The sequence below is a fragment of the Cyprinodon variegatus genome, unplaced genomic scaffold (genome assembly GCF_000732505.1).
Source record: "Cyprinodon variegatus isolate N-32 unplaced genomic scaffold, C_variegatus-1.0 Scaffold754, whole genome shotgun sequence".
Taxonomy (NCBI): Eukaryota; Metazoa; Chordata; class Actinopteri; order Cyprinodontiformes; family Cyprinodontidae; genus Cyprinodon; species Cyprinodon variegatus.
The window spans coordinates 172,545-200,301 of record NW_015151207.1 but is presented as its reverse complement, the minus strand read 5'-3'; the positions used below and the strand labels follow the sequence as shown (position 1 = coordinate 200,301).

At 37.1% G+C, this 27,757-nt stretch overlaps 2 protein-coding genes across 2 annotated transcripts in view; one reads left to right on the top strand and one right to left on the bottom strand.

The window, feature by feature from the left end:
• Positions 1–3,278: 3,278 nt before the first annotated feature.
• Positions 3,279–26,122, bottom strand: mospd2 (motile sperm domain containing 2). Its single transcript, XM_015395712.1, has 16 exons — positions 25,987–26,122; positions 24,852–25,075; positions 24,716–24,773; positions 24,208–24,363; positions 22,333–22,419; positions 21,063–21,217; positions 19,928–19,988; positions 19,742–19,780; positions 19,530–19,654; positions 19,110–19,283; positions 13,457–13,572; positions 5,215–5,308; positions 5,005–5,101; positions 4,338–4,458; positions 4,139–4,241; positions 3,279–3,446 (listed from the first exon to the last, which is right to left on the bottom strand). The coding sequence occupies exons 2-16, from the start codon at positions 24,882–24,884 to the stop codon at positions 3,294–3,296; spliced, it is 1,572 nt and encodes a 523-aa protein (XP_015251198.1). The 5' UTR covers positions 24,885–25,075; positions 25,987–26,122; the 3' UTR covers positions 3,279–3,293.
• The window catches only part of fancb (Fanconi anemia complementation group B), a 17,013-nt gene continuing 14,951 nt past the window's right edge, over positions 25,696–27,757 (top strand). The window contains exons 1-3 of the mRNA XM_015395711.1: positions 25,696–26,818; positions 27,149–27,304; positions 27,387–27,476. Coding sequence (XP_015251197.1) covers positions 25,910–26,818; positions 27,149–27,304; positions 27,387–27,476 — 1,155 coding nt within the window. The 5' untranslated portion in view covers positions 25,696–25,909. The remainder of the gene's footprint in view (positions 26,819–27,148; positions 27,305–27,386; positions 27,477–27,757) is intronic.

The window sequence follows — 27,757 nt, the reverse complement described above, 5'->3', positions numbered from 1 at the left end:
TCGATCCTTTTGTCCCAATTTGCCAACCAAACTAAATCATTGTCCGATTTCAAATGTTGCACAAGTGCCCAGGAGTCAGAAACACACTAAGGCATATTTCGATTTAACTGGCTGTTTAATGTAAAAATCAATTTCCGTGGAGAAGGATCTGACTACTACAGCTGCAGGGAAACACTTATTGTACACACTGTCCAGTAGTTAGTAGGATCTTGACAAATTGGTGAGAGGAATGTGCCAGGGGATTGTAATCACGTGGCCATCTAAAGAACGATCCACTTCAGTCACAGCTGCATTTCCGATGGAGGATGCCTGATGTTTTCCTACATTTAGCCAGGTACGCCGTGGCACTCAGATGCACTTAAAACCAGCTTATGTATGTGTGATACCAAAGCTTTTACTAGTATTCTCCAGGGGCACACACTCCATTAATCCCCATCCTTTCCTTTCCTTCCTCTTTGTTTATATACTGTGGCACTTTTTATCCACCAAAAATCCTAAATGGGTGTTTTCATGAGTAATTAAGGCTAAATTTTTATGTGAACGTGCAAGTTTCAATCTAGAGAGGACGTGTTTATCACACAATCCTATATCTTCTACAAACAGCTGCGAGAGATCAAGAATATGAAAATAAGGCGGCTGATTAGCAAGAAGGGCTTTGCAAAGTCTTTAATAACTCTTGAACTATTTTGTATTTTACAATTACAGCTTCAAGTTGTTAAGCAGTGTCATTACCAGCCAAAAAACTTGGATTCCATTGATTCATTTTTCTTGCAAAATGTCTTAACCTCATTCAGGTTAGATGGATTTATTTTACCAACATACATTTTTAACACCTTTTATCTATTCCGTCCCATTGAACTTTTGGCTGTTTGTTTTCAAAGTGAACTTCAGTACTAGTTGAGGTTGCTTTCCTGTCCCTGCTACACAACACATTCCCACAACATGATGTTTCACGGTGTGGATAATGTGCCTTGAGAGCTTTTTTTCACAAACAAGGAAAGTTAACCCTCTCCAGGCAGATGTTGCAGATTTGCAACAGCTAAATGCCACTTAGCTAATTAGTCCACATCCATATTTTAAGAACTTTGGCTACTCAGATATACAACAGAAGGACTTAGTTGTGCATTTGCAACAAACAGTTTCTCTCCAGCTCACCAGATAGCACTGTTAACTCACTATCAACATGGCTGAGTCCTTGGTGTCACTGAAACCTATTTTCTAAGCACAAATTTCATGTAAGTATCACTACCAATTTCCATTATTTTAAAATCAATACTACATAAGATGAATCATGAATGTGTATAGATATGACACATGCCAATTAGTAGATTTTATCTCCTCTGGGTTTTTCAGCAGAGGCATCTCGATTTCAATGTTGTGGAAACATGTACCAATGGATGCTACATGCTTTATCTACTAGTTTGCCTATATTTTTAGCAACAGCTTAACAGAAACAGCCTTCTCAAGAGGATTTGAGATGTCGGTGGAGAAAAAGTTTGAGAAAAAGTTGTCTCTAATTTTGTGAATGTTTTTTTTTTTTTTTTTCAAATTTTTTTTTTTTAATTTTTTTTTTTGTGACATTCAAATAAAGTTAATGTTCATATCAGATTCAGTCTTCAGTGTTAATTTACCACTCCGGGCCACTGTTGCAAATCTGCAACATCCTAGAATTCATCGCATGTGAAGGTCTCTTTCTCAAAAAAAAAAAAGTCTAAATTGTATATTACTACCCCATATGATCATTTTCCCCAAATATCAGATTTTTCCTGCAACTACAACATCATTTTGAGCCTGAGAGGGTTAAAGAAAAAAGTATGTTCTTTTAGTTTATCGTTTATTGTAACAAAGGTTCTGGATAGTGTTAAACCAGCAGCAAACCCTCGCAGGAACAGCCTGGGGGAGACGGCAACCAGTGGACAGCAGGAGTTGAAGTCTGCAGTGAGTTTCAACATCAGGATTTGCTGCCGCTTGGTTGAGCACTAGGACCAAGCGGAAAACTGCAGCTCAAGCTGAATGCCCACAAGTTCCTGATTGGCCCATTGTTTTTTCTTGTGTGATTGGCTGTCACCGCTGTTATTCCTGAGAAGCTCACTTTACAAACATCTGATGTGCCACTGGATCAGGTCTGTGATTCGGTGGTCAAACACACTGAAGTTAGTTAAATATTTTAAATTAGCCTCCCACTACTTCTGAAATCAACATTACATCCATGATTGTAACCAATAAAGGTTGAATTTGAATTGAAGTTTGGATCTTTTTCGGTGTGACTCGTCCCAATTCTACATAGTTTAAAGCTGGTTCATTGAATAAAGTCCCAAAAAATGTGTACTGATTTATAAAGGTCTTAATACTTTGTTTCCGTGTGCTGTTAAAAAATCTTCAAGGATTAGACTTTCTGTGGTATCCAAAAGAGCCGTTTTTATAATCAAAGCCGGATTAGTTTTCTCATATTACATGAATCAGTCTAAGTGACAACCACCCACTGCAAACAAACGGCAGCCGTTGATTTCAGACGTCTCTTGGGTGTGCAAACATCTAATAACGAGTTCACTTCACACAGTCCAGCTCGCGCCCCGATTGCTCCGAGCTAGATCCTGTTAAGATATCAGGGCTTCCCACTAAGATACGAGTGTGTTGTGCCTTGTCCTTGTGCTCCACCAGTAATTGCTTTGGTATTTTTAGTGGAGTTTAGTGTTGGGGTAATTAAAACAAAATGAGATGGTGCAGATGGAGTTCTCCTGTGGGCTTTGGGTCTGAGTGTGGAGAAGTTTAGTAAGGTCATATGCTGCAATGTTTTCAATTACAAAGTGCTATGTTAATGAGGTTTTATTAAACAGAGGGAAGATTTTTGCATAACTGAACAGCTTTAGTGGCTGAAGTAAGAGTAGATGAGAATAGAAACACAAGCATGAATAAAAAGGGTTTATTTCATATTGTGTAGGTTTAAATAGATTTTTTGTAGATTCATACATATAAAAAAATCCTAAATAAAGCTTAATATGACTAATCTTTCCAACAAATTTTAATAAATGTTATTAATTTAAATTATGTTTTCAGGATCAGCCATTAAAGAACCTACAATTGTCTCTGTTACATTAACTGAGAAAACGGCAGAATAATATTTCCTTCTTCTTTAGCTCCCATTGACTGACTTGTCCTGGAAGTACTTCTTCTCCCCTGATGGACAGCAGTCGGAGGAAACTGGACGCGTGGGACAGAGGATCCGCGTCCCATCAGGTGGTCAACTGTGGCCCAGCTGGAAGTGTCAGCACCTCCTCCGGCGCTGCAGTAGGTCAAGACGGCCGCTGAGCTGTACCCAGCAGGTAGAGACACTGCAGGTTCAGCACTATGAGGACTAGCACCAAGCCAGTCAGAACCTTCTGCATCCACAGACAGGAGTTCATTTTCTGCTCCAGCCTAGAGTTGCAGGCCATCACTCGCATAAGCTGGTAAAAAAAAGAATAAATCTGGTGTTGAAGAAGAGCAGTATACCATATATATATATATATTCAGAAAATTTCATAATGTATGCAAATAAATTACTTTTGCTTTGTATGCTACTGGAGATTTAAAATGAGAAGTAGAGGAACTGAAAATGTTTGGGTGGATTTATAAAGAGACCACCCTGTAATGCAAGAGATTTTCTCCTGCTACTATAATCAGCGGTACAAATATAAAAGATATGCTGGTGGAATGGATATAATAAACCTACTATGGGATATTTAGTGATGCAACTTGTTTTCCTTAAGAAGCCCTTTCCAAATTTGTATAATTTTCAAGTTTAATGTTTGTAAATGCCGAGCTATGATTGCTGTTGCATGCAGTCACAGCAATACAGTTACCTAAGTACAACTTCAAGAAATTAATGAAGAATGAAGTTTTATTATCAATTTTATCGTCATTTCGGTAAGATATAATATTGTAATAAGATTTTAAGCCTAGTAAGAAACTATACAGTATAAACTCCTTTTATACTTTAACTAATCATGCTAACATCTAAGAAGATGCTACAGACATTATATCTGCATATTAAACACCTGATTTACAATAAATGCTCTTAAACACAGCATAAAAAAAATCTGATTAAGCTGAGCCTGATGGCAAAAAAGTGGCAGCAAATCCTGATGTTAAAACTTACTGCGGAGTTCAACTCCTGCTGTCCACTGGTTGACGTCTCCCCCAAGCTGTCCCTGCGAGGGTTGGCTGCCGGTTTAACACTATCCAGAACATGACAACGCAATCTGCAAGAGGGATAGATTCCATATACAGACAGGTTTTCTTCAGTTTGTCTACATCGTATGTTATCAACGGGTTAATATGAAGGAACTGATACCCACCGGTGTTCCATCACCTTGTTTTTTGGGATTTCTTTCCAGAACTGAGTAAGTTCCTGCGATCCGACATTCTCCATTTCAGCAGCCATGATCAAAAATCTGTCTTGAGGGGAGGCCTGAGAACCTGCACAAAACCATCATTAAAATCATTTAATGGCAAAACAATTTCCTGAGTGCTGGGCAGTTGTCTGAAACCTCCTCAATTCTTTCTACAGTAATATAACTTTTAATAATCCGAAGATATTAATAATTTGTTCTAGAATATTAAAGAAATAGCGTGGTATTAATCAGCATCAATAAAATAATTTGACCTTTTGCTAAAAGAGGCACAGCTTTGTTCAAAAGAACTGGTTGACAGTTTGAAAAAACTCAATATCACAGCAGAAAAAAACCAAGGTAACAGCAACTCCAAAGCCAGCTTTGCTGATTCTTCTCAGATGTGCTCGACACATCGACACCTCAAACCGTTTGAAGGTCGAACTCTGGTTCAACTCTCTTGTCAGCTGTCTGACGGTTTGTTTTGGGAGCAGGCGATTCTTTTATCTCACCTGAAATATGCATGTCAGGTAAAGAAAAAGCGGCTGCCTGCACTTTTGCAGGGTGAGTGCCGTGTTTGATTATTCTGAGGCTCAGCTGCTGTGAATAGCGTGCAGAGTGCTAAGTGCCGTACCTCCATGTAGGGACACCACTATGTCCACCGAGGCCCCTGGTTCACAGCTACTGCTGCTGGGCTTTACTCTGTACTTCTCAGGTGCTGTAGTACGAACCTGGACACACAGAGGCCAGTGGCCCATTCATTAGATTAAACACTTTAATTCATTACCAAGCCTGCATAGTGATATGATCTCTTAAGGCTGAATAGAAAGGATTTCCCAATTACCTTAAAGGCCACCTGATTTTTGGTGACGTTACTCAGAATAATGAGGCATTTCTTCTCGTTCTCTGCAGACCCAAAGCTCAGCTCCTCAGCAGGACTGACGGAAAAAAGAGATCGTGTTAAAGGAACAACACCACAAGAAAATCCCTGAAGTGAACTACAAGCTCAGTTATTAGAAAAATGCAATGTCATTGTTTTTTTATTATTATAAAAGTCTCTTATTTTTCCTGTAAGCATCTCATTTAATTCTGTTCCAGTGCATTTTTGTTTCGCCTATGTGTCTGTGAGGTCTAATTAACTGGGGATATGAAGCTTTTCCTGCTAAACAATGTGTTGTCCCAAAGCGACAGCTTCTGTAGGAATTTGCTGCAACTCAGAGACTGAAAAACACGCTTTCATAAATGGGACTTCTTTGTTTATTTGTTCAAAATTATTTTGGGCTGTGCTGTGAAGGAAAAAAAAAAACTAATTCTGAATTCATCACTCAAAGTTCAAACAATGCAAAATAATTTCCTGAATCTTAAACTCTGGATCGAGGTGGTATTTAGAAACCTTTACAATTATTGACCCTCTTGGTTAAAGGATCTAAAAAGCTTTACAATTATTTCATCCTATACTCTTGTAGCCCTAAATATTTCTAAATCATCTATTTTTTAAGACTGAGATTCAACATAATATGATGGAAGTTATTTAAAACACACGGATAAAGCTTGGTATCTCTTTTTCTTGTTCAGTATCATCATACTGCCCGTCTGAAAAGTCCGCCAACATTTAACAATTCATTGAACTGTAAAAGTCATAGGACTTTGAGGATGAAAAAAAAGGATAATTTTGCCTCTTTAGTTTTTGACTTTGTCCTGAAGGAGCGTTTATTTACAGATGGATATTTCATCATGCACTGGAGCAGAAAATCACCATTCGGTATTAGATGAACTGCAGGCAGGAGAGAGCTATAAAGTTCATAGCCAAGAGAAAAATACAGTGGCTTAAAATTTAGGCATAACGTACTTTTTTTTATTTTCCTTGTGATGGGGAGCCTCAAATTTATCCTCCAACCAAGTTTCCATCAGTCCAACTTGGACGTGCAGGGCATGTGATTAGACTGAATTGGCTTTAGTGCAAAGTGAACACAGCAGAAATAAGCTTTGCTAACAAGGAAACCAGCACAGATTTTAATAGTTCATCAAATCCCAGCCTAGTTATGCTCCATGGCTTAAAAAACGGATGAGAACAAAACCTTTTCGTCTTCCTAATGTCCTTGTGTATTCTTCTCTCCCTTCAACCAGCTGCAGAGACATGCCTGCGAGACAAGGAACCTCTGGCAAACACAAGATCAAAGACCACCACTCTTCTGAAGCCCCCGGCCTCGAATTAAAAGCTAACACAGCTCCAAAGTCTTTTCTGCATTTAAAGCTCAATTTAATCGGTTTATCACTTTAATTCACAGCTTAGAGCGGTCAGAAATCCTCACATCAAAAAGCCGCCAAGCAGTGTAAAAGAGAACTCGGCTGACATTATTGTTGAAAATAACGTTATATAATGTGAGGTAAAACAGTTGCAACACTTGAAGAAACTAAACTGAAAGTATTTCAGTTCAATGTATTTGGGTTGGTTGAAACTAACATTAGCTGGGGGGGGGGGGGGGGTTCTTTTTTCATGCAGGTCAGAAAAAGTTTCATTTAGGTCATTTGCCCAGAGCTCAATCCTCCACATATTTGCTGCATTCAATAAACGGCTTATAGCAAAGTATGAGTAGAGCTGCTTTGTGCATTCCTTCAACAATGCCTTTCTTCTTTCTTCTCCATTCTTTAATAAAGCCCAGATATGCTCAGTGGAAAGCAACAGTTGTTCTGAAGACACATTCTCCCACCTGAGGAGTGAATCTCTATCACTGTTCTACAGTTACCAAGGTTCTCCTTGTTGTTTCCCTGATAAATGGTGTCTTTGCCCAGCCTGTCAGTATAGAGCCTACTTTTCATCTTATATCTCTTAAATAAACATGTAACCAAAAATTCCCTTAGCGCTATCATACCGTTAAACGCAGCGTTTAGATCATATAGCTATCACTGCAATATCATTGGGGGAATGTCCTCAGGGTTCTTTGTTCTCATGTACTCCTTAATTGTTCTCAGTGTATTCAGGTTTATTATCAACGTCTGAGGTGGTAAAGGGGTTTAGGTGGATCTTCCTATTTTAGTAGGTAAAGATCTGTGTCATATTCTTTCCATTTTCTGATGATGGATTGAATGCTGCTCTGACATGTTCATTTAAGATAATGTTACGACTTGACTGCTTTAAGCCTGCTTGGTCTTAAATTGGTCTGTGTTGGCCTAGTGGGTTATAGCAGCTCACTTGTGCTCTGAGAACATTGCAAGCACCTGATTCAATGCCCACACCCTCCACTCTGGGTCCCTGAGCAAGACCCTTAACCCCACTCTGCTCCCAGGGCACCGCACAATGGCAGCCAAGGGGATGGGTCAAAATGCAGAGAGTGCATTCCCCATATTTACATATTAAGGATAGGGTTTGTTCATAAATGATTTCTACCAAACCTTGGAGGCATAAAAATAGTGCTTGTTGAAATCCGACCACAGACCTGCAGATTTTCTACTTATTAGGTGACTTATAAAAGCATTTTTATTTAGAAAGATCAGTTACGTGAAGCTGAACACAAATTCATGCATATATATATATATTTTTTTTATTTTAGGGGGAAAATTTTAAAAAATGGACACATTCACAATCCCAATAATACAGACTAGGTCATGGCTGTACAGAGTGACGAAATTTCAACTGTACAGTTGAAAAATATGGCAAAAGTCAAAGGGAAAGATTAATTCTGCAAATTACTGTCCAAAGCATTAGATGGTGTGATGGAAACCAAGAAGAAGTTCCTGTTTAGTGCAGATTAATTAATTAGTGTTTGTGAGGAGAATTGACTTTAGTGTTTGATTTACAACAACAAGTCATTTTTAAATCAATGGAAAATTGACTGAAAACAACGTTGATCCCCGGTAACGTCTCACTGGATCAATCAGAGCAAAATAGCAAAAAAACATTGATAATGACCTGAAGCATCAAGTCGATGTGTAGAAAAACTAAACTTTCCTCCACTGTGAAAAGAGCAGGTAAGCAGGTAAAATTGAATTCACAGCTATTTTACTTAATGTAACCATATTAAAAATAAAATAATTCTGAAATATTGCCTTTACATATTTTTCTAAACAGATTAATAATTGGCTACAGGTGATTCCCTCTCAATATAATGAGATCAAGTGAAAAATTTGTAAATAAACTGATAAAATAACTACTAAGCTGGCACCTTTGGCTTGAGGCTTTATGTATACAAATGAGTTCTAAGTCCACTGCCGTTGCAACATATGCTGGTTACAGCTGCAGAACAGCTCGCTGATAAGACCCAGATATGTGCTCTCACTCCTAACTGGTAGAGTTGTTAGCGGAAAAACAAACCGATATGTTTGGTCAGGTTTGTGCTGCAGTGAACCTGCAAGGAAAAATCCTGCAAAGGCCAAAACAAATGCAAGGAAACAAACTAAAAGTCACAAAGGGGACATTTTGTAATAGTGGCTTTTCAAAAACCTGCAATTTTAAATAACTTCAATGAAGTTTGTTAAAATGTGGGCAGACTTGCATGAATTAATTCAGCATGTTAATAGAAAAATAGACATGTTTTAAAATGATCTCTAAACGTATGACTACATCACAGCCAGACGGTGCATGGATGCTATTTATGGCTCACTCAGGGGCTAAACTAACCCTGCCAAAGCCATGTGGCCATTCTGTTTATACAAAGAAATGCCTTCCCCCATTTGTTCAGTTTTCCTGTGATTCATGCCTCCTGCTGTAATTACCGTTATATTCATCAACTATCTAATTTTCATTTTTCACCTTCAATCGGATATCAAGAGCTTTCGATTTCCTCGAAACTGATGGCATAGTTTTGATAATGTCATACTCAAAATGGACAGAAAAAAAAGAAGAAGCCGTCTCTGTGAGACTTCCTTATTTAACTGGTGTGACGACAGCAGTCTAACGTAATGACAGTTATGCAGAAGCAATCCAGTGCAGCCAAACAAGTCTTGCTGCTGCTGCAGCTGGGATCAGCTTTTTCTATTTCCTCAATACCCTGAAGCACTAAGCAACATGTAGGAAGGACATAGAAAGTTTTACAATCTCTGTTAGATCAAGGAGAGTTGAAAAAGAATCCACAATTATTAGCTAAAGCTTTCATATCTTTGATGTGACATTTTTCCAGTGCACTGGAAAATAACGATTTAAAAATAAGCAAACTTAAAATAATCGCATTTTCCTTTCATTTAAGCAGGTAAATAAGATGATCTACCAATGGAATGAAAAAGTTTGCCCCTTAAATAACATAATCACATATCAGTAGAAATAAGATAATGGAGCTGTGTTTACTTATTTTAGACATAGATCATCTTATTATTTTGGCAAACTGCCTTGCCTCTTCAGTGGAAAGGAAAATATTCTTATTTTAAGAATAATTGACTTGGATACATTTCAGTAGAATACATTCAATTGATTTGCACTGCCAACTGCTTATATTTGCACTGCTGACTGTACATCCACAGTACCAATTGTTTACATATACATTTGCAATAACGTACTTTACCTGTAATATGCAATTACCTTCCACTGCACTTTAATTTAGATAGCTTCTGTCCAAACTTTATTTATTCATTTTATAGTAAAACCCATCTGTATATTATGCTATTGCACATAACTGTAAAAACCTTTTTTATAGTAATATCCACCTGTGTATTATATACAGGTACATATCCAGCTGTAAATTTAGTTCATAACACTAGTGATCTATATATTATACTCATTATTTATAGTAATAGTATTCATCTCTATACTCATTCAGTAGAAACCCATGTCCTATATTTATGGAACCATTATTTATCCTGCACTTGCTGCTATTGTACTTCTGGTTAGACCTAAACTGCATTTCGCTGCCTTGTACCTGTACATGTGTAATGACAATAAAGTTGAATCTAATCTAATCTAATTCAATACAGTATAATTGCAATGTGAAACAACAATGAAAAATCCAACAAAACCTTTAGAAAGAGGCACCGGTGCTATAACCCGTTTGTATGTGTTCACATCCTCTACTAATACCTTAATTGACTTTAATTTAATTTTAGCTTTGCCAAACTAACATTGATTACAAATAACATAAAGTTCAGTTTTGCCTGTCACATTAGATGTTGTAAAATGTTGTTTACCTGGAAACACCATAAATTTAGGATAGAAACCACGGGACAGTGTGACCATTTCCCGGAATAGGCAAAATAGACAATTTAAAAGATTTAAAAGATTCTAGTTGTGTTCCACATGTGATATTTTTCTGCATCCTAAATATAAATCTGGACAACAATGTGGGATTTTGTGTGAGGAGCTGATTCTTGTAAACAAAACGTCCACCATGCAATATAATTCCCTAAAAAACTAATCAACTAAAAGCTTTTCCAAAGACACAATTCAAACGAGTACATTTCGCATTACAGAAGAATACCAAGCCCACAGGGAAGCATGGTGGTGGGAGTACAGTGATGTGGAGCTGAAACTAGAGTTTTAATCAAGAAGCACAAAATGATAATAAATATCAGCAGGATTAGATGATGATTTGAATTATTTTTAGTTTTGGGGCAACAGGCCCTACATTAAATAAATCAATCAATCAAACTTAGAAAAAAAAAAAAGCAGCTAGACAATGAATTAGGTGTACAAAATAGTAAAGCTATAAAACCAACAATAATCTAATAAGAAGTTTTGGGGTCACCCTCCAGAGGTTATGGCTGGTATAAACTGTGACCTTGGACTTTCACACACAGGAGACGATTTCAGGAAAATTGTTGACATTTGTTTTAAGCTATGATTTTGTGATCTTACATTAGACTGTGAATGACAGAAGTTAGAAGAAATGCCCTGACCCTGCTTTCCAGTGTAACTGTAAAGGATGCATGTCACACTACCTGTGGGAAGAGAGCAATTTTTTTTCATGCCTGTCACTTTAACAGAATATTTTATATATCCCTGCATGTTAAAAAAAATGATTCAAATGCTGCTGGAAAACTAGCAGCAGCATATTTCTATTCCCATGTGGCTCCATAGCATGATGATTCAGAGTGACAGACAGCTATGTTTTCTGATCCATCAGTTTCTTGTCAGTCTGCATGACTTCACACGTCCTCCTCAAGGACTATTGGTTAAAAGGAAGGGCAAAACTGGAAAGGACAAGAGCCTAAAAAGGACATGCTATGGTAAAGATTAGATTAACTATGATATAAAAAAGTTTTTTTAAGCAAAGCAGTCAGAAATACCAATTAATGTGAGAATGAAGTCTAACATATTAAAGATGCCACCTTAAAAGTGGAACAAAGACGAAGCACAACTGCAGTTTGTTCCATGTAGCTGGAGTTCATCCATTAAGAAATATTTTTAAATGTCAAAGATTAGCCATAACATCATTCATGTTAAAAAGATTTAAAAAACCAAAAGCCTTAAATCCAGATCTTATGATAAGAGTTGGAATATAACCAGGGATGCTGCAAGGAATTTGGGGCCCCATGAAAGACATTGATATTGGGCCCCCCTAACACCAAAAAAAAAAAAAAAAATGTGTGCAAGCTTTTATACTGCTATATGCACTAAAAGGTATCATTTACATTTACAATGTAATTTTTATTGTAAAATTTTTACAAAGGAAAATGATCAGAGTGTGAAAAGTTAAATATACATTAACTTTAAAATTTACATCCTATTAAAATAATACCAGCTTATTTAAAACAAAAAAAAAAACAAAAACACAGCTGTATCTATGTACACATGAACGGAAAATAGGCTTTGGATTGTGAAAATATATTCCCATTAGGTTTTGCTATCATTTTATTAAAAGGACAGGTTATTTCTATGCTGGCCCAGAGAACTCATTTTTCATTCATGTATACATTTAATGACATATTTTTTGTGTGGCTGCTTCAGGCTGCTCATGAGAATGATCAAGATTTATAGATGTCGTTTAATAGTATAAAATGGTATAATACAAAATGACATAATATTTTAATGGTATATTTAATATATTCATGCTTTGTTTCGCTGTTTACAGCTGAAAAATGATGGAGAACACAAATATAATTTGTTTCATTGCTGGATTTTCATTTTATATTTGAAAAATAATAGTGTGACAAATCTTTTCTTCTTCTGCTTTTTTGGGCCTCCCCATACGGTGCTGCTGAATGCAACCGCTGGGCATCAAAACAGGATTGTATGCAATCACTGTAAAGACGTTGAAACAAGAAAGACAACAAACAGAAAGCTTTCGAAGGACTTTAGTATATTGCCACTTTTTTATTGGAATTTCATGATAAACTAACACAAGGAAGGAAAACTGATTTATGCTTTATTTTACTTTTCTTTTTCTTATTTTTATATGTTAAAATCGAAGAAGATTTGTATTTATGATCAAATCTTTGCAGAATCATCGTTTTTTGCAAATAACCTATGTGTTCTGGGGTATACTTTGATCTACAACACAAACTGTACCTCAGACAGTAGGTTTTGAGCTGGTTTTCCCGCTGAAAGGAACAATTCCCCCCCCCTTATCTCAGGTGTCTTAGTTTCACTCATCTCCTAATAAACTCTAGCAGGTCTTTATGATCCTCTTGAGGACAATCAAAGGGACAGCACTATGCCACCACTATCATTATGGCCTCATCTGTCTGAAGGATCTCCAACCACGTCTTATTAAAGGGTTAAATACAAATGCAGACATGGCTTTTCGGGCTTATTTGTTAAACATTTCCAAAGCAATGGTTTTTTTCTTCATAATTACGCACTACTTACTTTGTGTTGGCTTAATCATTTAAAATCCAATCATTGTACGGTACTCAGTAGAAACATAATAAAACATTCAGAACCTCAAGGTTTGTACAATTTAAAAAGTTAGTAATTGCACTCTAAAGATGTACTTTATTTAAAGATTGTTGTTTATTTTTCTGCAATATGAAAATCTACAGTGGTTTATTTTTCTTTGCTAAACTGTGAAACGTTGCTTGGTTGGTGGCGGTAGTAGGGGCATCTCTTATAAACCAAAAGGGGGGCCCAGCAGGAAATGTTTGAGCATCACTGTTTTAACCACCAGTTGAAATCAGGTTTACATGGTAACAGTTAGAAAAACAGAAAAAGCAGGGCCTACCTGACATCTAACAGAAGACCTTTGAAAGTGGTCTGTGGCTTCCTGACTCCTTTCACCCTCACGTTTGTGTCTCTTTCACCATCGTCTGACCTCAAGCTCTCTTCTAGAAAATTCACCTGAAACAGAAAAGGCCACATGGTTAGAAAACACACACAAGAACAAAAAAAAAAAGAACAAAATACCAAAACATGGCTAAGCATTCATCTACATCTTCTCTGGAACCCCTCTTAAATAAAACGTTTAACCTTTGGCCTCCATCAAGAGGTCCCTATCAGTTTATAGAAGTCAATATAGTCAATTTTAATCAATAAAGTGTTAGATTAAAATAGTGGGTAAACGTCATTGAAATCAGGATACAATCTTCATTAAATAAGCTTATTGTGAAATTCTGGACTTCAACTGCTGAACAGACAAAAAAAAAAGTAAAAAATATCTATGAAAATACAGAACTAGTGAATCAAGCCAACTTATAACTTTTGACATAATTCCCCCCCCCACGAATAAAGTTAGGTCAATGGAGACAGAAGTCATGAGATTCCTCACATGAGGGAGCAGCGAAATGCTGACACACTTTGACCCAAATCCCTCCCAGGCAGACCACAAAAAGGCTGACTGGATATGGAGACTTGTTACATGGTGGGCCAAGCCTTTAAAGATGGAAGCATGACCAGCTGGAGGAAGTGAATGCTTGAACCACAGACGCGGTACAGTGGAGGGAGAACGTTAGGAGGAGGCAAACAGGAGCGAAGGATGCGGGGGTCGGTCGGGTCTGGGAACACGTCTCAGAAGCACTGCTGACTCAACAGGGAAGTTTATACTCCAGTTTATAAGCTTAAATATGTAAAAACCTGAAGATTGTCGTCACTTTATTTCGCAACTGCACCGAAAAAAAGACATGAAGAGATAATCATCTTCCAATGGGATTGTTTATTAAATGTCAAACGAAAGAATTACACAATTATGTATAAATATGGAGTTAATGGTGTTAGGCTGATTGCACTTTATTACAGATTTTGCAATTAATAGTACATTGTAGTGATGAGAACAATCATCAGTTCCATTTTTCCCCACACATATTACAATAAAATAAAAATCCATTATAGATTAATAGTGCACATAAAAATAGAGGGTATTATAATATGAGAAACAAATTAAGTGACCATAGTTGAATGAAAAAATTAGAGACCATTATAATAGAGATTTAAGACACTATTTCTACACATTGTGTAAAATATGAAATGCAAAATCAGACATATAAAATGCACATGCTTTTGTGCAATTAAAGTTAAGGCACATTAGATTGTCTACATGATTAAAAACTTTCAAGTCTTAGACTTGGATAAAGATAAGGCACTGAAGGCTTATATTAAAAAGCAGCTTTGATTGAAGATTAAGTGCTGAGGGTTAATAAGTTGGTCTACTGTAATAGAACAGTAATTATCTCAGTGGTTAATAATCGGAGGTTAGACGAGACAAATAACGTGAAACATTTATGGACATTAGGGAGTGTGCTGGCCCTTTTCTAAGAGCTAATTAAACTGTGAAATGTGTGTCTCGCTTCGCTTACATAAGCATTTCTACGACGTGCAAATAAAAAGCTGCGGGTAAAAAAAAAAAAAAGCAATATTCTAGGTCAAATTAGAAAACTGAGCTCCGTGATGGATGATGGGATGGGTGTGTAGGAGTGATGGCGGCAACGTCAGTCGACACTGGAGGAAGGAGTACTCAAACCATTTGAGTCACAGCTTTGAGTACAACCTGCCTTTCCAGCCTGCAGAGATCTTCCCTGGGCTTCTGCTGTGGTTGTGATCCTAAACTGCCTTACCACAGCCACCCCTTGTTTCCGATAACATAAAGGGGGAAAAAAAAAGAAAAAAAAAAAAAAAGAGAGAGAGACAGAAAATTAGCTTCCAGAAGCCATTAAGCTATCAGCTCAATGCTTCCTGGACCTCAGAAGACTTTAGGAACAGATGGAGGGTGGTTAAGGTGGGGGATGGTGGAGGAGTGTTGGAGAGAGATCTAATTTATTTAAAAAAGATGGATCAGAATACACTCAGTCAGGCTCAAAGCTCCAAAGGCCTGCTGTAACACAGAGCCACACTTTTAAGTCACCACATACATATAAACACACCATATTAAAGGTTTATAACTCTATGCTATACTACGCTAAAAACAAATAAAGCTGTAACTAGTCTGCTTTAAATGTTCAGTCCCTTCCTTCTTTCAACTTTCCTCTCCTATTATTAGTCCTCCAAGCTCTAAATTATTGTATTTCAACATGAATTCATTTAACGAGCATAAACAAAAGATACAATTTGGGTTAAAGCACAGGCTAAAATACAGTTTCAAGCTTTTAAATGTTTTAAAAAGTCTCAAAACAAAAGACAAAAACAATTCTTAATATTGTTCCTATATGTTGAGGATATGCCAGTGGAAGTGCTGAGGAACAGTGTAACATAGCTCTGCCCCTCACCCGCTTGTTGCTGTACATTGCCAATCAGCTGGCTAAACAAAGTCTTCCATTCTCCCCTTCACTTTTCTTAGCTTATTTGGAAAAATTTCCTCTATAAAATGCAGACCGCCATATTTTGAAACCCAAAGGAGCTAATCCACTCTTACCTGAGGCAAAGCTGTTTTAGAGCTTTAGTTACAAGTAATGAGGAGCATATTTACTCTACCTGAGCAGATAACCAAACTAGTTTACTGGCAAATATTTGCTGGTTTAACTTTACTACCCTCTAAAGAGCGGAGACCCAAAATGGGACGTGATTCTACAACATTACACAATCAAGACTAGAACAAAAAAAATAAAAATATTATATATTTATTTATTCTGTTCCGTTAAGTGTTTATATATATATATATATATATATATATATATGTAGACTATACACAAACTCACAACACATGGTTCTCAAAGTACGATACTAAAAAAGATTTTAGTTGGTTGAGTCTTTGTCTCAAAATCAGGACAAATTAACTATATAAAGCTACACCAGTGGCCCAAACAGTGTTGCTTTTAAAACCTAAACGATAAGATGTTTAAGATTTATGCTTACGGTAGATTATGAGGAAATGCTAGGATATCATGTTTTTATTAACCCTAAGTGATACAATAATAAACCTCCTGATGGTCCAAGCCTCTATGGGTTTCCTAGGACAGACTAGATAAAGCTACAGCAGAGACAGAGGCTATGTCTAAGAGAAGAGTTAGGAAAGCTTTTTGTTTTTTGTGTGCGGCAATAATTGGGTGATAAAAGTTACCGAGACTGCCAGAGTCAAAGGCTTGAGCTGTCAGGGAGGCTGCTCGACTACACTTCACCCTGAGTATTCATGAAATGTTTATTAAAGACCATCTAAGTGCGAGCAAGCTTATTTATAGACTTTCCTTAGACGTGTACCCAGCCAACCTTCTCTTTGTGAGGAGTTACCTCACAGCGGTTGTGCAATGATATTTTGACAAGCTAGAATGAAAAACACCTTCCTCTTCCTGAGTCGGCTGACTTAAATAGTAGGATGAAAAAACAATCCTGAAAGAAAAACTTTAAAACAGATCAATCTACATGTCCTCTTGACAGTTTGTACCCCTTTTTTAATTTCCATGTAGTCCATATCCTGGTTTGGTAGTTAGGTGTTCTGATTAATTGTGGAAACAGATATAAAAAAAAAAACAAAAAAAAAACAACAACCCTAAAATCTGCAAGGTAGTTTAAGTTCTGTGCCTTTTTTTAGATTTCAATCCCATTTTAATGGTTGTGGTCAGCGTTTGGATTAGTCAACTTATGAAATATTGGACATTAACTGAACAATCTCCTTCTATTAGAAATCTTCTTATTGAAGTAATTTTTTTTCAAATTAACAATAAAAAAAAACCAAAAAACTGATGGTGAACAGCTTGATGTTGATGTAGAGCCTGTATTGAATAACCTATAGAAGAAGCTGCCTTTTGTTCTGTAACAAAAGTCTAATACAACCCAAACAAAAAGCACATTTTAAAAAGGCCATAAGTCACCAAAAAATGACATAAAATATAAAAATAAAATACAATATGCAACCCAACTCTTAAGATTGTCAGAATTCTTATTTTCCAGGAAGGCTACAAATAATCTTAAACCTCAGTCTGATTGCAAATAGGCTGATAAATAACTGCTGTAGATCTATCTAAAGGTCTAAATCTCTTGTGAATAATCAGATTTTTCCCAACAGGAGCGTTGTTTGTTGAGTGGACCTCAGGAGCTTTGTCGGGGTAGCTACGCTCAATGTGGTTTTCCTCATGTATACTGCAGGCAAACCTACGGTTTTTCCCCTTGTCATATGTGAGTCAGCCTTAAGCCTGATGCTCCATTTGTAATATGAATCCTCTATGAAGCTGAAAATGGCAACAAAATAAAAAAAAATAAAAAATAAGCATAGAAAATTAAGAGTTTGATGATATTCTATAGGTTTTTTTTTGTATTCAAAGTATGGGAGATATTTCTGTTGTGCTCAGGCTGCAAAAAAAAAAAAGAAAAAAAAAAGAAAAAGAGAGATGGACAGATGGAGAAACAAACACATTGATAAACAGATGTAGAAAAGGATGGATGAAGTGACCAATAGATAGAGAAATGGATGCCAAGATGATCGGAAAAATGGAAGGACAGACGGGCAGGTCGACAGAAGTAACTGATGGACAGATGCAGAAAATAGATGAACGAATGGGCCAACAGGTTGATGAGTGATGTTGTTTCAGACGAATGCATTGAGATGAAGGGAAAAATTCTGGAAATAAAAAAAAATGATCCATACTCTGTTTAACTTATTCCATACTAATCCTAACCTGGAAAATCATTAAATCTGATTCTAAACTTTTACAGCTCAATAGAAACCCTATGAATGTGTCCAACAGGAGCCTTCATATGACTTTGCGGTGGGCGTTCACAAAGCTTCTTCTTGACCAAAAGCTAAAAAGAAAGCTTAAAAATATCCCGGTAGGAGAGCCGGTTAATCCTGATGGGGAGTTAGAAGAATTGGTGACATACATGACATGAGCTGAAGGGCTGTCAGCATGCAGGGTGCAGCACTGAGAAACCCTAGAGAGGAAGTCGACAGCAGCTTCAACATATCCACAGTGCAGGGATTCTCACTGAGTGCTGTACGCTGCAGGCAGAAGGAATCTAGTGACGGCAGGGAAGAGCTTAGGAATACTTTGTGGACACCATAAGGAACAGAGGAGCAGCGGAGGGACTGTGAGGGCTTAGCTGGATATAATGAAAGCCAAAAAAACCCTAAAGGACATATTTAACAGACACCATGAAAAACAGCTTAATGGAAATCGCATAACTGGCCTGATTTCACTCTGTAATCTGAAGGTTTGAACTAAACAGAACAGGACTCATAGAGTTTTAAATGCATAAATCTAACCTGGTCAGTAACGCCTTACATGAAACAATGTCAACAGAAAACCAGGAGCTGCCAAATGTACAAAAGTTAAAAAATAAAAAGACTTTATTTCTCAACTGCATGAGAGAATCATAACAACCCTAAACAGTTGAAATGAGGTCAAAGGCAGACTACTTAGAGAACACATGCTGCAACTGAGCTGAAGTATTTCTGAAGTTTAAAAACAGAAAATATAAAAAGCTAGATTTTTTTTTTATTTTATTTAACAGTTTACCTTTTTGGGCTTTGCCACAATCTCAGAGTTGAAGCTGGACTCCAGGGTTTCTCTGCTCTCCATCTCACCCTCCTTGCTTTCCACGTCGTCCTCGCTGACAATCGGTCCATTCTCACAGAGCGGTGTTTGGAAGTCATCGTCTGGCAGAGGGGGGTAGGTGTACTTGAAGGGATCCTGGGCATCATCAAGCGGGGGATGTAGAAAAAAAAATTTGAAAGGAAATATAAAGCCAAGTTAGGACATAAATCAAGACCAGAAGCTTTTAGCAGATAGCTGAGCATCTTTCAGTCAGCATACAGTTCCAGCTAAACTGACCAAACAAGCAGGCAAGAAAAACTGTAAGATTTGATTTCTTTCAAATAGTCAATTCTAACATCTATTTTCTAAAAGAAATCTATCAGGAAAAAGATTAGAGCATACCGTTCCACCCAGGTGAGACGGAAGGTACTCTGGACCTATAAACGTCTGGACCTCAGCTTTGGAAGCAAACTTGAGCTTAGCGATGGCTTCGGGACCCAACCAGGACTTCACAATTTTCCACGCAGCTGCAACAAGGAGACAAGATGTAAGCTTGTATTTTTAAAGTCACAGAACCGCTATTATCTATCTCAGTCAGGCCGACTCATCCTCACCGTTCATGATCCAAGGCATATCCACAATGATCATTTTGGCTGAAATAAGAAAATGTTCCTCGGTGAGAATATGGCTTTCTGATAGCACATTTGACACATAAGCATCTGTAAGATCACTAGTAATGACTGAAATACAGCATCTATGACACATAGCTGCAATTTATCTTTAAGGGTGATGTTACTTACATAAAAACTTTGGATAGTACACTTTGAAGCAATTAATGACATACTTTACAAAGTCCATGTCCTAAAACAAACAAAAAAAGATTCATAAATGAAACAACCTTGAAAGACTTCAAGTATAAAATGTGAAAAGCAGAATGTTTGGGGAGTGTGGCCTGGTGGTTAGGGCATTGCGCTTGGAATCCCCAAGGGGATGGGTTAAATGCAGAGAGTGAATTTCGTTGATTTATACTTGTGACAGTGTAATGACAATTAAAAAAAAAAGGTGAAATGTTTGCTCTCCTTTAATCGCCTCTCGATCTGAAACTAGCCAAATTCACTGCTAGCTTGTTTGAAATCTTCCCAACTCAGTTCATTTCAAACACTATTAAAAAAAAGTGCAGTTTATCTAAATATATTATGTTTTGAGAAGATTGTATTTCCATCTTTATAAAGTTTTACCGACTCTGAATAGTTGAAAGGCTTGATGAATCATAAGGGTGGAGGGGAAGGGGTTTTGTTCTACTGGTTATTTTAACTGGCCTGATTACACAGGCTGACAGATAGGATCTGTGGGCCGTGGCAGAGCTGCATAAATGGTTAGAATCCTCACTCTTTCCCACCGGACTCACTGCTGCTAAGCCCTCCAACGATGTCTTTCCAAAAGGATCATCAAAACAAGGCGTTTCATATTTGGGTTCTACAGATGTTCATTCTTTCTGCATTTACTTGTCGATTAATTGCAAATTTAACAGGCCTTTCACTGGCAGAGCATCACTGACTGAGAGCTTCCTCAAGAGGAAAACATTAATGAAAAAGTGAGTGAAAGGATTAAATGTCCAAAGAGAACCACTGAAGAGCTGGACCTCCTGGAGGGTCTTGTCTTAAACACCAGGATGAATGAGGATATGATTGCAGGCACTCCCTCTTATCATAATAAAGTTCCATATCAATGCGTATTTTTCTGGGGTTTTTTTTGCACCATGTTTTTTCTCCCAAACTGTTTATATTTGATCACTGCTGCCCTTTAAGGAATGGCAATATTCATTTACTGTCTGAAAAGCTGTACTAAAGAAATGTTGTTTTTATACACTCTATGCATACAAAATGACAATAAAAGCAGTCTAAGTCTTATGAAGTACAAAGAAAATGGACTTACAATATTGCCAATGCCAGAGTCTGTCATGTCGAACACGACAGTGAGAGGCATCCCCGGTTCCTTCTTCGCATAGCGCTCTAACCAGAAGGCGATGTACTTCTTCTTGTCCACAGCCGTCTTTGCATCTTTAAAATGCAGCTTCACCTTAAACCAGACTTTAAAAGAAAAGAACAGATTCTGCTTTACTTCACAAAATAACTTAGAAACGTCCACCTATTTCTTTAATGGAAATGAAACGGCTGGGCTACACGTATACCAGACATGTGTTAGCTAGCATCCGTGTACCGGTAACTAAAGCTTTTAAAAAGAGGCTGTTTCAAAACGCTAATATTCTTCAGTGACTTCAATAAGTTTTAGTGGGATAAAGTAGGTACAAAGTTCTCCTTGACTGTATGACACATAGAGCAAAGCAAAGTTGCCCCTCCCCAACCTGTTGCTGGCAGAAGCAAAAAACAGAAAAGCCTGCAGAATAATTTTTCTTGCTTACAAGAAGGAAAGACGGTTAAGCCAAAGTAAAATTTCTACAATCATGGTGTAGAAAATGAAGCAGCAGCCATCAAACTAAAACACATTTACAGAAACTACGTATGAGTAACTGTAATATTTCATTTCCTTTTGGGATGGGCATGCAGGTGGCGCAGTGGTTGATGTGCACAACCCATGAACGGAGGCCTTAGTCTTCGATACGGCCGACCTGGGTTCGAATCCGGCCTGTGGTCCTTTGCCGTATCTCTTTGCCCTCTCTAATACCCCCATTCCTGTTAGCCTACTGTCCAAAAAATTAGCCACTAGTGCCGTACGAACTCAAAAAAAGAAAAAAATATATATATATATATTTTCCATTTGCGATTAATAAAGTATTTATGAATTTGAATTGAATCAGTCATAATGAGGCAGAACTATTATACTCTATAGGAGCACTAAGCAACAATTTCTTGCATTATGAATGTTTACTTGAAAACTACCACAACACGTGCTCCACGTTTCTGCCGAATTCTACATATGAAAGTAACAATTGTTAAAACTGAGATATAACATGGTTATAATAGCTTAAATAGTTTTAAATTGTTTTACCAACAATATGAGTAATTGCTGTTTATAAAAACCCATTAATTTGATATTTTAATGCTTTTTATTAAACTTCACAAAGTTACTGAGGTACTTTTACACAAAAATCACAGTGAATATATTTAATCATCCCATACTTTAAGAGTCTCCCATTAAATGTCAGTGTGGGTGTGGGTGGAGCTAAATGAGGAGGGGTGCATACAGAGCTTGTTGCCTTCTTTGTCGTAGCCATGGAGGTAGACGGCACCGGACTCAAACATCCACCTGGGAATGGTGCTCTCAGTAATATCTACAGTCAACAACAAACAAATTACATACGTTAATGAAATTAAGAGATAAAGCTTCAGATAACACGACATGCAAACATTGAAGGTAATCTGGATCATGTTAACCTGCTTTATGGTTTTTAAAAGTCTATATTTTAAAGCACACAAGTTTGTTTTTTTTTGCAGGTTCCCCCTCGCCCGAGGCACTAATGACTCATATAAATCACATTTCCTAAAACAAGCCAAAGAAAAATAGAATTTACTGGATTAAAAGGCCAGCAAATAACAAGTCTTTCAAATCATCAGGAGAAACAGAGACTATTGTTCCCTGTGGTAACTTACGCATGGAGATATGGCTGTTTAACACACAAAGACCCTCTGTTTTCCTCAGATAAGCACAAGGGCAACCACAGATTTGTGTTTGGAGCTTGAAACACATATGCCAATGTCAACAGTTCTAGTAAAGCTGGATATTGAACTTTAGTATTTAGTGGGACTAGCATGATTTCTCCCACCACAACCTGGCTCCCCCCCCCCAATACTTCTGTACAAAACAAAAAGAAAGATCAACTGGCTGTATATAAACATGTGAACACCAATATATGTATGCTTTATTTACTGAAAAGTTTTTATATTTATATTTATTAAAGTCTGTAAACTTTGAAGACATGAAACTGAAGCTGAAGTTATTTTTGGTGCAAACAATCTTGGCCCATAAAAATGTTTCTGCTGAGGATTTCTTGGAGAACTATCAATGTCAGATCTGTAATTTAATATTAATTATTTGCAGATTTAAGTCAAGTTTTTTTTTCATATAAAAAGGGTTGTCATTATCCTTAAAAAAATATGTTATTAAGCAAAAAAAAAAGTCATATTGAGCAAATATTGAATCCAATGCAGACTCAATTACAACCGTCTGTGATTTCCCCTAAAAGCTGAATCTCTGTTGAAACCAAAAAGACAACATACATGATTACTACTGATAATTGCTTTTTTATCCTGATGTCATGTTCCAACAGTTTATCTTAGGCAATGTGGTGTAACTAACTTGTTATAAATCCAGAGATCGGATTTTTGTTCTGGTATTTTTCCAGCATGAGCAAAGTCTGGTGTTCATCCAAACTTTGCAAAGGATTTTTTCTTCAAACCTTTATAACTAAGTAATTAACTTCACTTGAAATATATAAAACAATCTGAATATATTATTGCTTTGTTGCATAATGTACTCTAGTAACAAACAGATTGTAGGAAAATATTTTTTTACAGCACGTTTCCAATTCAATCTGTTCAGCTAAATCATGAAAATGTGAAATCAGTAAAACAAGGTTTAATCTACTTGTTAAAAAAAAAATAAAAAAAATGGAACCAGCTGAAATCTCGAAGAAAACTAAAATGGGCCGAGAAGCCTGATAAGGCTAAAAATGTTGATCCGAATGCGCTGTCCAAAACAGGGATCAGAACAGTTTAAATAGGGTTGAAAAATGTTTAAACAATATACGGACCAAACATATGACACATAAGATGTGGGCATTTTAAGAAAATTGTATTGAGTGAACTGATCCACTGGAAGCAATGAATGATTTTTATATCAAGTCACATTTGGAGTTTTATTCGTTTATGGCCCCGGGTTTTTTTTAGACTTAGCCGTAAATTGAGGGACATGAATTACCATTAATTTTTAGCTTTTACAACAGAGTAGGAATTTAAATCCCTACCTATATACACACACACACACACAAAAAAGGGTCATATTATTTTAACATTTCACTCTTTTTAAAATGTAAACAGTTCTAAGAACCCCAAAGTCTTACCATTTACACCTAACTCTTTTCTCCAGAGCAGACTATCATCTATCATCTTTAAGGCATCATCAACCACATACTGCCTCCATGTGAGGTAGGCTTCCACCAAAGCATCGTCCTGCTCAAGCCTCTCCACGTCCCTGGAGTCATACTTATCTGTTGAGTCTGCAAACAGAACACACAAAAAAAACGGAATCACATGACATTCAGACAGGTCTGTAGGAGCAGGTTTCATTTTCAAATAAACGTGGCTTTAAAAACTCTAAACTGTCTATGGGTGGATCAATGACCCAACAGAAAGCTAAAATATGAGCCATCTAGGCTCGTATTTAAATGCTAAGTGGAGCACTTGTTGAAGCATAACTGAGCTATTAGAACTTGTTGCCAAAGGAAATGAATCTTTGAATATATGCAAACAGTTACGAATGTAAAAAGAGAAAAAACCGTATAAAAGCAAATTAATATCCACGAAGTAAATACATTTCAGTTGATCAAAAACATGTATATTTCGTGTTACCTTGAAGTAACTCGCTATTGAATCTTTGCCTGGTCTCCTCGATTTTCTTCTCAAGATCCTGTAAAAACAGAGTTGCTTCGGTTTAGATTCGGGTTGGATTTCAGCAAAGTAAACATTTCTAACGGTCATTAAGTACCTGCTCTCCCTGCTGCGGATCATGATCTGCCATATTCAACCGTCCACCCGGCTCTGTCGTAGTTCCGCGTTGTTATTGTGTTTTCTTTTTTTCCCCCCTGGCAGCTAAGTTAGCAAACTAGCTGCACTAATGAATCACAGCTAAAAGTAAGAAACCGGAATCCTGACGCCGCCATGTTGGCTCCGCTCGTGGCCACACCTCCCAGCCGGGGCAGTTTTGTTTATCTGTGATGAAAAGAGAACAAGAGTAGATAATGTTTTTTTTTTCTTGTCCAAACAACCAGTGCTCCCATTGAATGATAAAATATAGCTGTATATTCTACGATATAGTAAAAAAATAATGTTATATTTTGCTGTTGTTTAGAAAAAAATTACCCACAATGCAATTGGGTCGACTGGGAGAGTTTAGTTCAAGTGAGCGGGGTGACGCCGAAGCTCGCTTTCGAATGAACATTAAATAAATAAAAAAAAAAACATCACATAGCTTGGGATCTCGACTATATGACGAATAATAACTTTAGGTTACAAACTGTAATGCTAAGACTTATGCAATCGTAAAATTATTTGAAAAAAATCATATTAACTAGCTTTAAAAGAATCCTACATCTAAAAACAAACAAACAATTAACATGGAACTTAAGTTGCACGTCTTAAAATGTATTATTTATTAAATTGCACAAATCTGGAGGAGTAGCAGAAGCCAGAAACGGTGAAAATAAAACTATCAACTATCCACATTAATCTTTTTTTTTTTTTGATATGCTAAACTCATCATCTAAGAATGAAAGAAAATGTGTAATATTCCTTTACCAAAAGTAAACGTTTCACCCTACAATACGAAGGCCAACTTCAGCGTAAGTGTGGCGCGATAGTTTGATTGCTGACAGGTCAATGTTGAATATCAAGCCCTAGACGACTCGAAAAGTTAAATGTGCGTCTTTGTATTGGTAATAGAGATATATTAGGCGTATATTTCTATCTTTATTTGGAGTCACTAAGTCATGTAAGTAATAAGCTCAACCCCCTAAACGCGACAAACCTGACAAGAAGCGTCTAATAATGGAGCCGTTTTCCCCGGAAGATTTGTATCAAAATCCTCACAGACTCTCACACAGCGGAAAGATAATCCTATTTACCTGCAACCAAGACCCAGCCTGCAATGGAAGCGAAAGAAACTGGCTAAACTTCCGCAGCTTCTCCTTTGCACGTGAAGTCAACGCGTTCCTGAAGGCAACAGAGGGGACAGCAGCCATCAGCAGGAAACTGTCAGCTCATGTGGACATCGTGACGTGTAACTGTGCTGTAGATGTTCAGAGAAGGGTTAAAACTCCGTTCGTTTTGGTGACAAAGAAGAGTGAAAAAGGGGGCAGCTTCCAGTATAGTCTGCTCTCACTTAACGGTTTAGACAGACTGGAGCCCTGCATCGAGTTCAAGCTTCCCTATCAAATGCAGGGAAACGTGCGCATCCTGCAGGGCCCCACAGTGCTGTGGAGCCACGATCAAAGCGTGTTTTATACATCCCCCAATGCAAAGGGGGTCAGAATGATCCCCATTCAAATGTCAAAATGTGTTTTTGGAGAGATCCACATCCACAAAGGACAGATTTTTGCTCTTGGACTTTCAGAAGCACCCCTAACTAACCAATACCCTACACTTGGTTATTTTCTTGAAAAGGGACAAGTGTTTGAGGGCTCTTCGATTTTGCCCCATCCCTACATTTGTATCACACAGTGCATGCAGGTTCTAACAGCTGATAGGGTGGATGATGTGCTGAGATGTGTTGTTATTGCAGCAACTTCACATCAGCAGCTTGTGCTTTTTGAAAATGGTTTAGTTAAAGAAACGTGTGAACTGCCCTTTGAGCAGGCTGAAGACATTCAGATTGTTAACACAGGGAGAAATGGCTGTCTTTTTGTTGTATTCTTTAAGCAGGGCCATGTTTGTTCTGTGTGGAAGGACACATTCCAGGTAGGTAGGCTATAAACTGGAGTTTACTGTGTTTTGTAAAATGATGCACACCCCTCCTACAGGTTCAATGTGGTGGTATCTATAAAATAGATCTAGATTTTCCAGAATATATAAGTAAAGACAGAGGATTATGTATAATTATCCTCGCTCTTTACATTTAATCCCCCATTGTGTTTGTCTATTGCATACATCCTGATTACCTTCCTAAAAGTTTGTGGGTTTAAAATGGTAAAAACTGAACATCTTTAAGGGGTGTTAATATTGTTTAGAGATGCAGTTATACTATCTGGATTATCTTTAAACCCATTTTGTACCACAAATTTTCTCCAGATAGCCTCCTGTTGGTCAGATGTCGGCTCCGTCCATGTGGATGATTTCTTCAGGTGCGGAACTGAGCAGATGCTTCTGCTTTTCAAGAACCAAAGCTTAGCAAAGGAGCCACTGGAAAATTTCCTTCTGACTGACCTTTGTGGTATTTCTTACTCTGTAAGGCCACCTTAGTTAACTTTGCATTAACAAAGATGACTGGTAGATAATTCTAAGTTAAATAAAAATCTTTTTTTCTTAGTGTGGTCAAGGCTTTGAAGGCATGAAGACAAGCTTGCCTCCTCAGGAAAGCTCACTCCTCACTCTTCGAGCTTTGGAATCCAGATTACAGGTGAGTTGTCGAAACTGCATAGAAGAAACCCCAAAAACAATTTTTTTTGGTTCATAATATTGCAATATAAGCATTACTCTGACATTATTTCCATACTAAATGCATCTATTTCCATACTAAATGCATCTATTTCCATAAAGTAACTAAATATACCCTTTATCTTTAACTATTTTGTCACCTTACACTTAAAAGTATCCAGATTAATCGGGTAATATTTGATAGACTAACACAAACTAAACAATAGTTAGGAAGTAAACAGAAACGTTTTTTTTTTTTTTTTT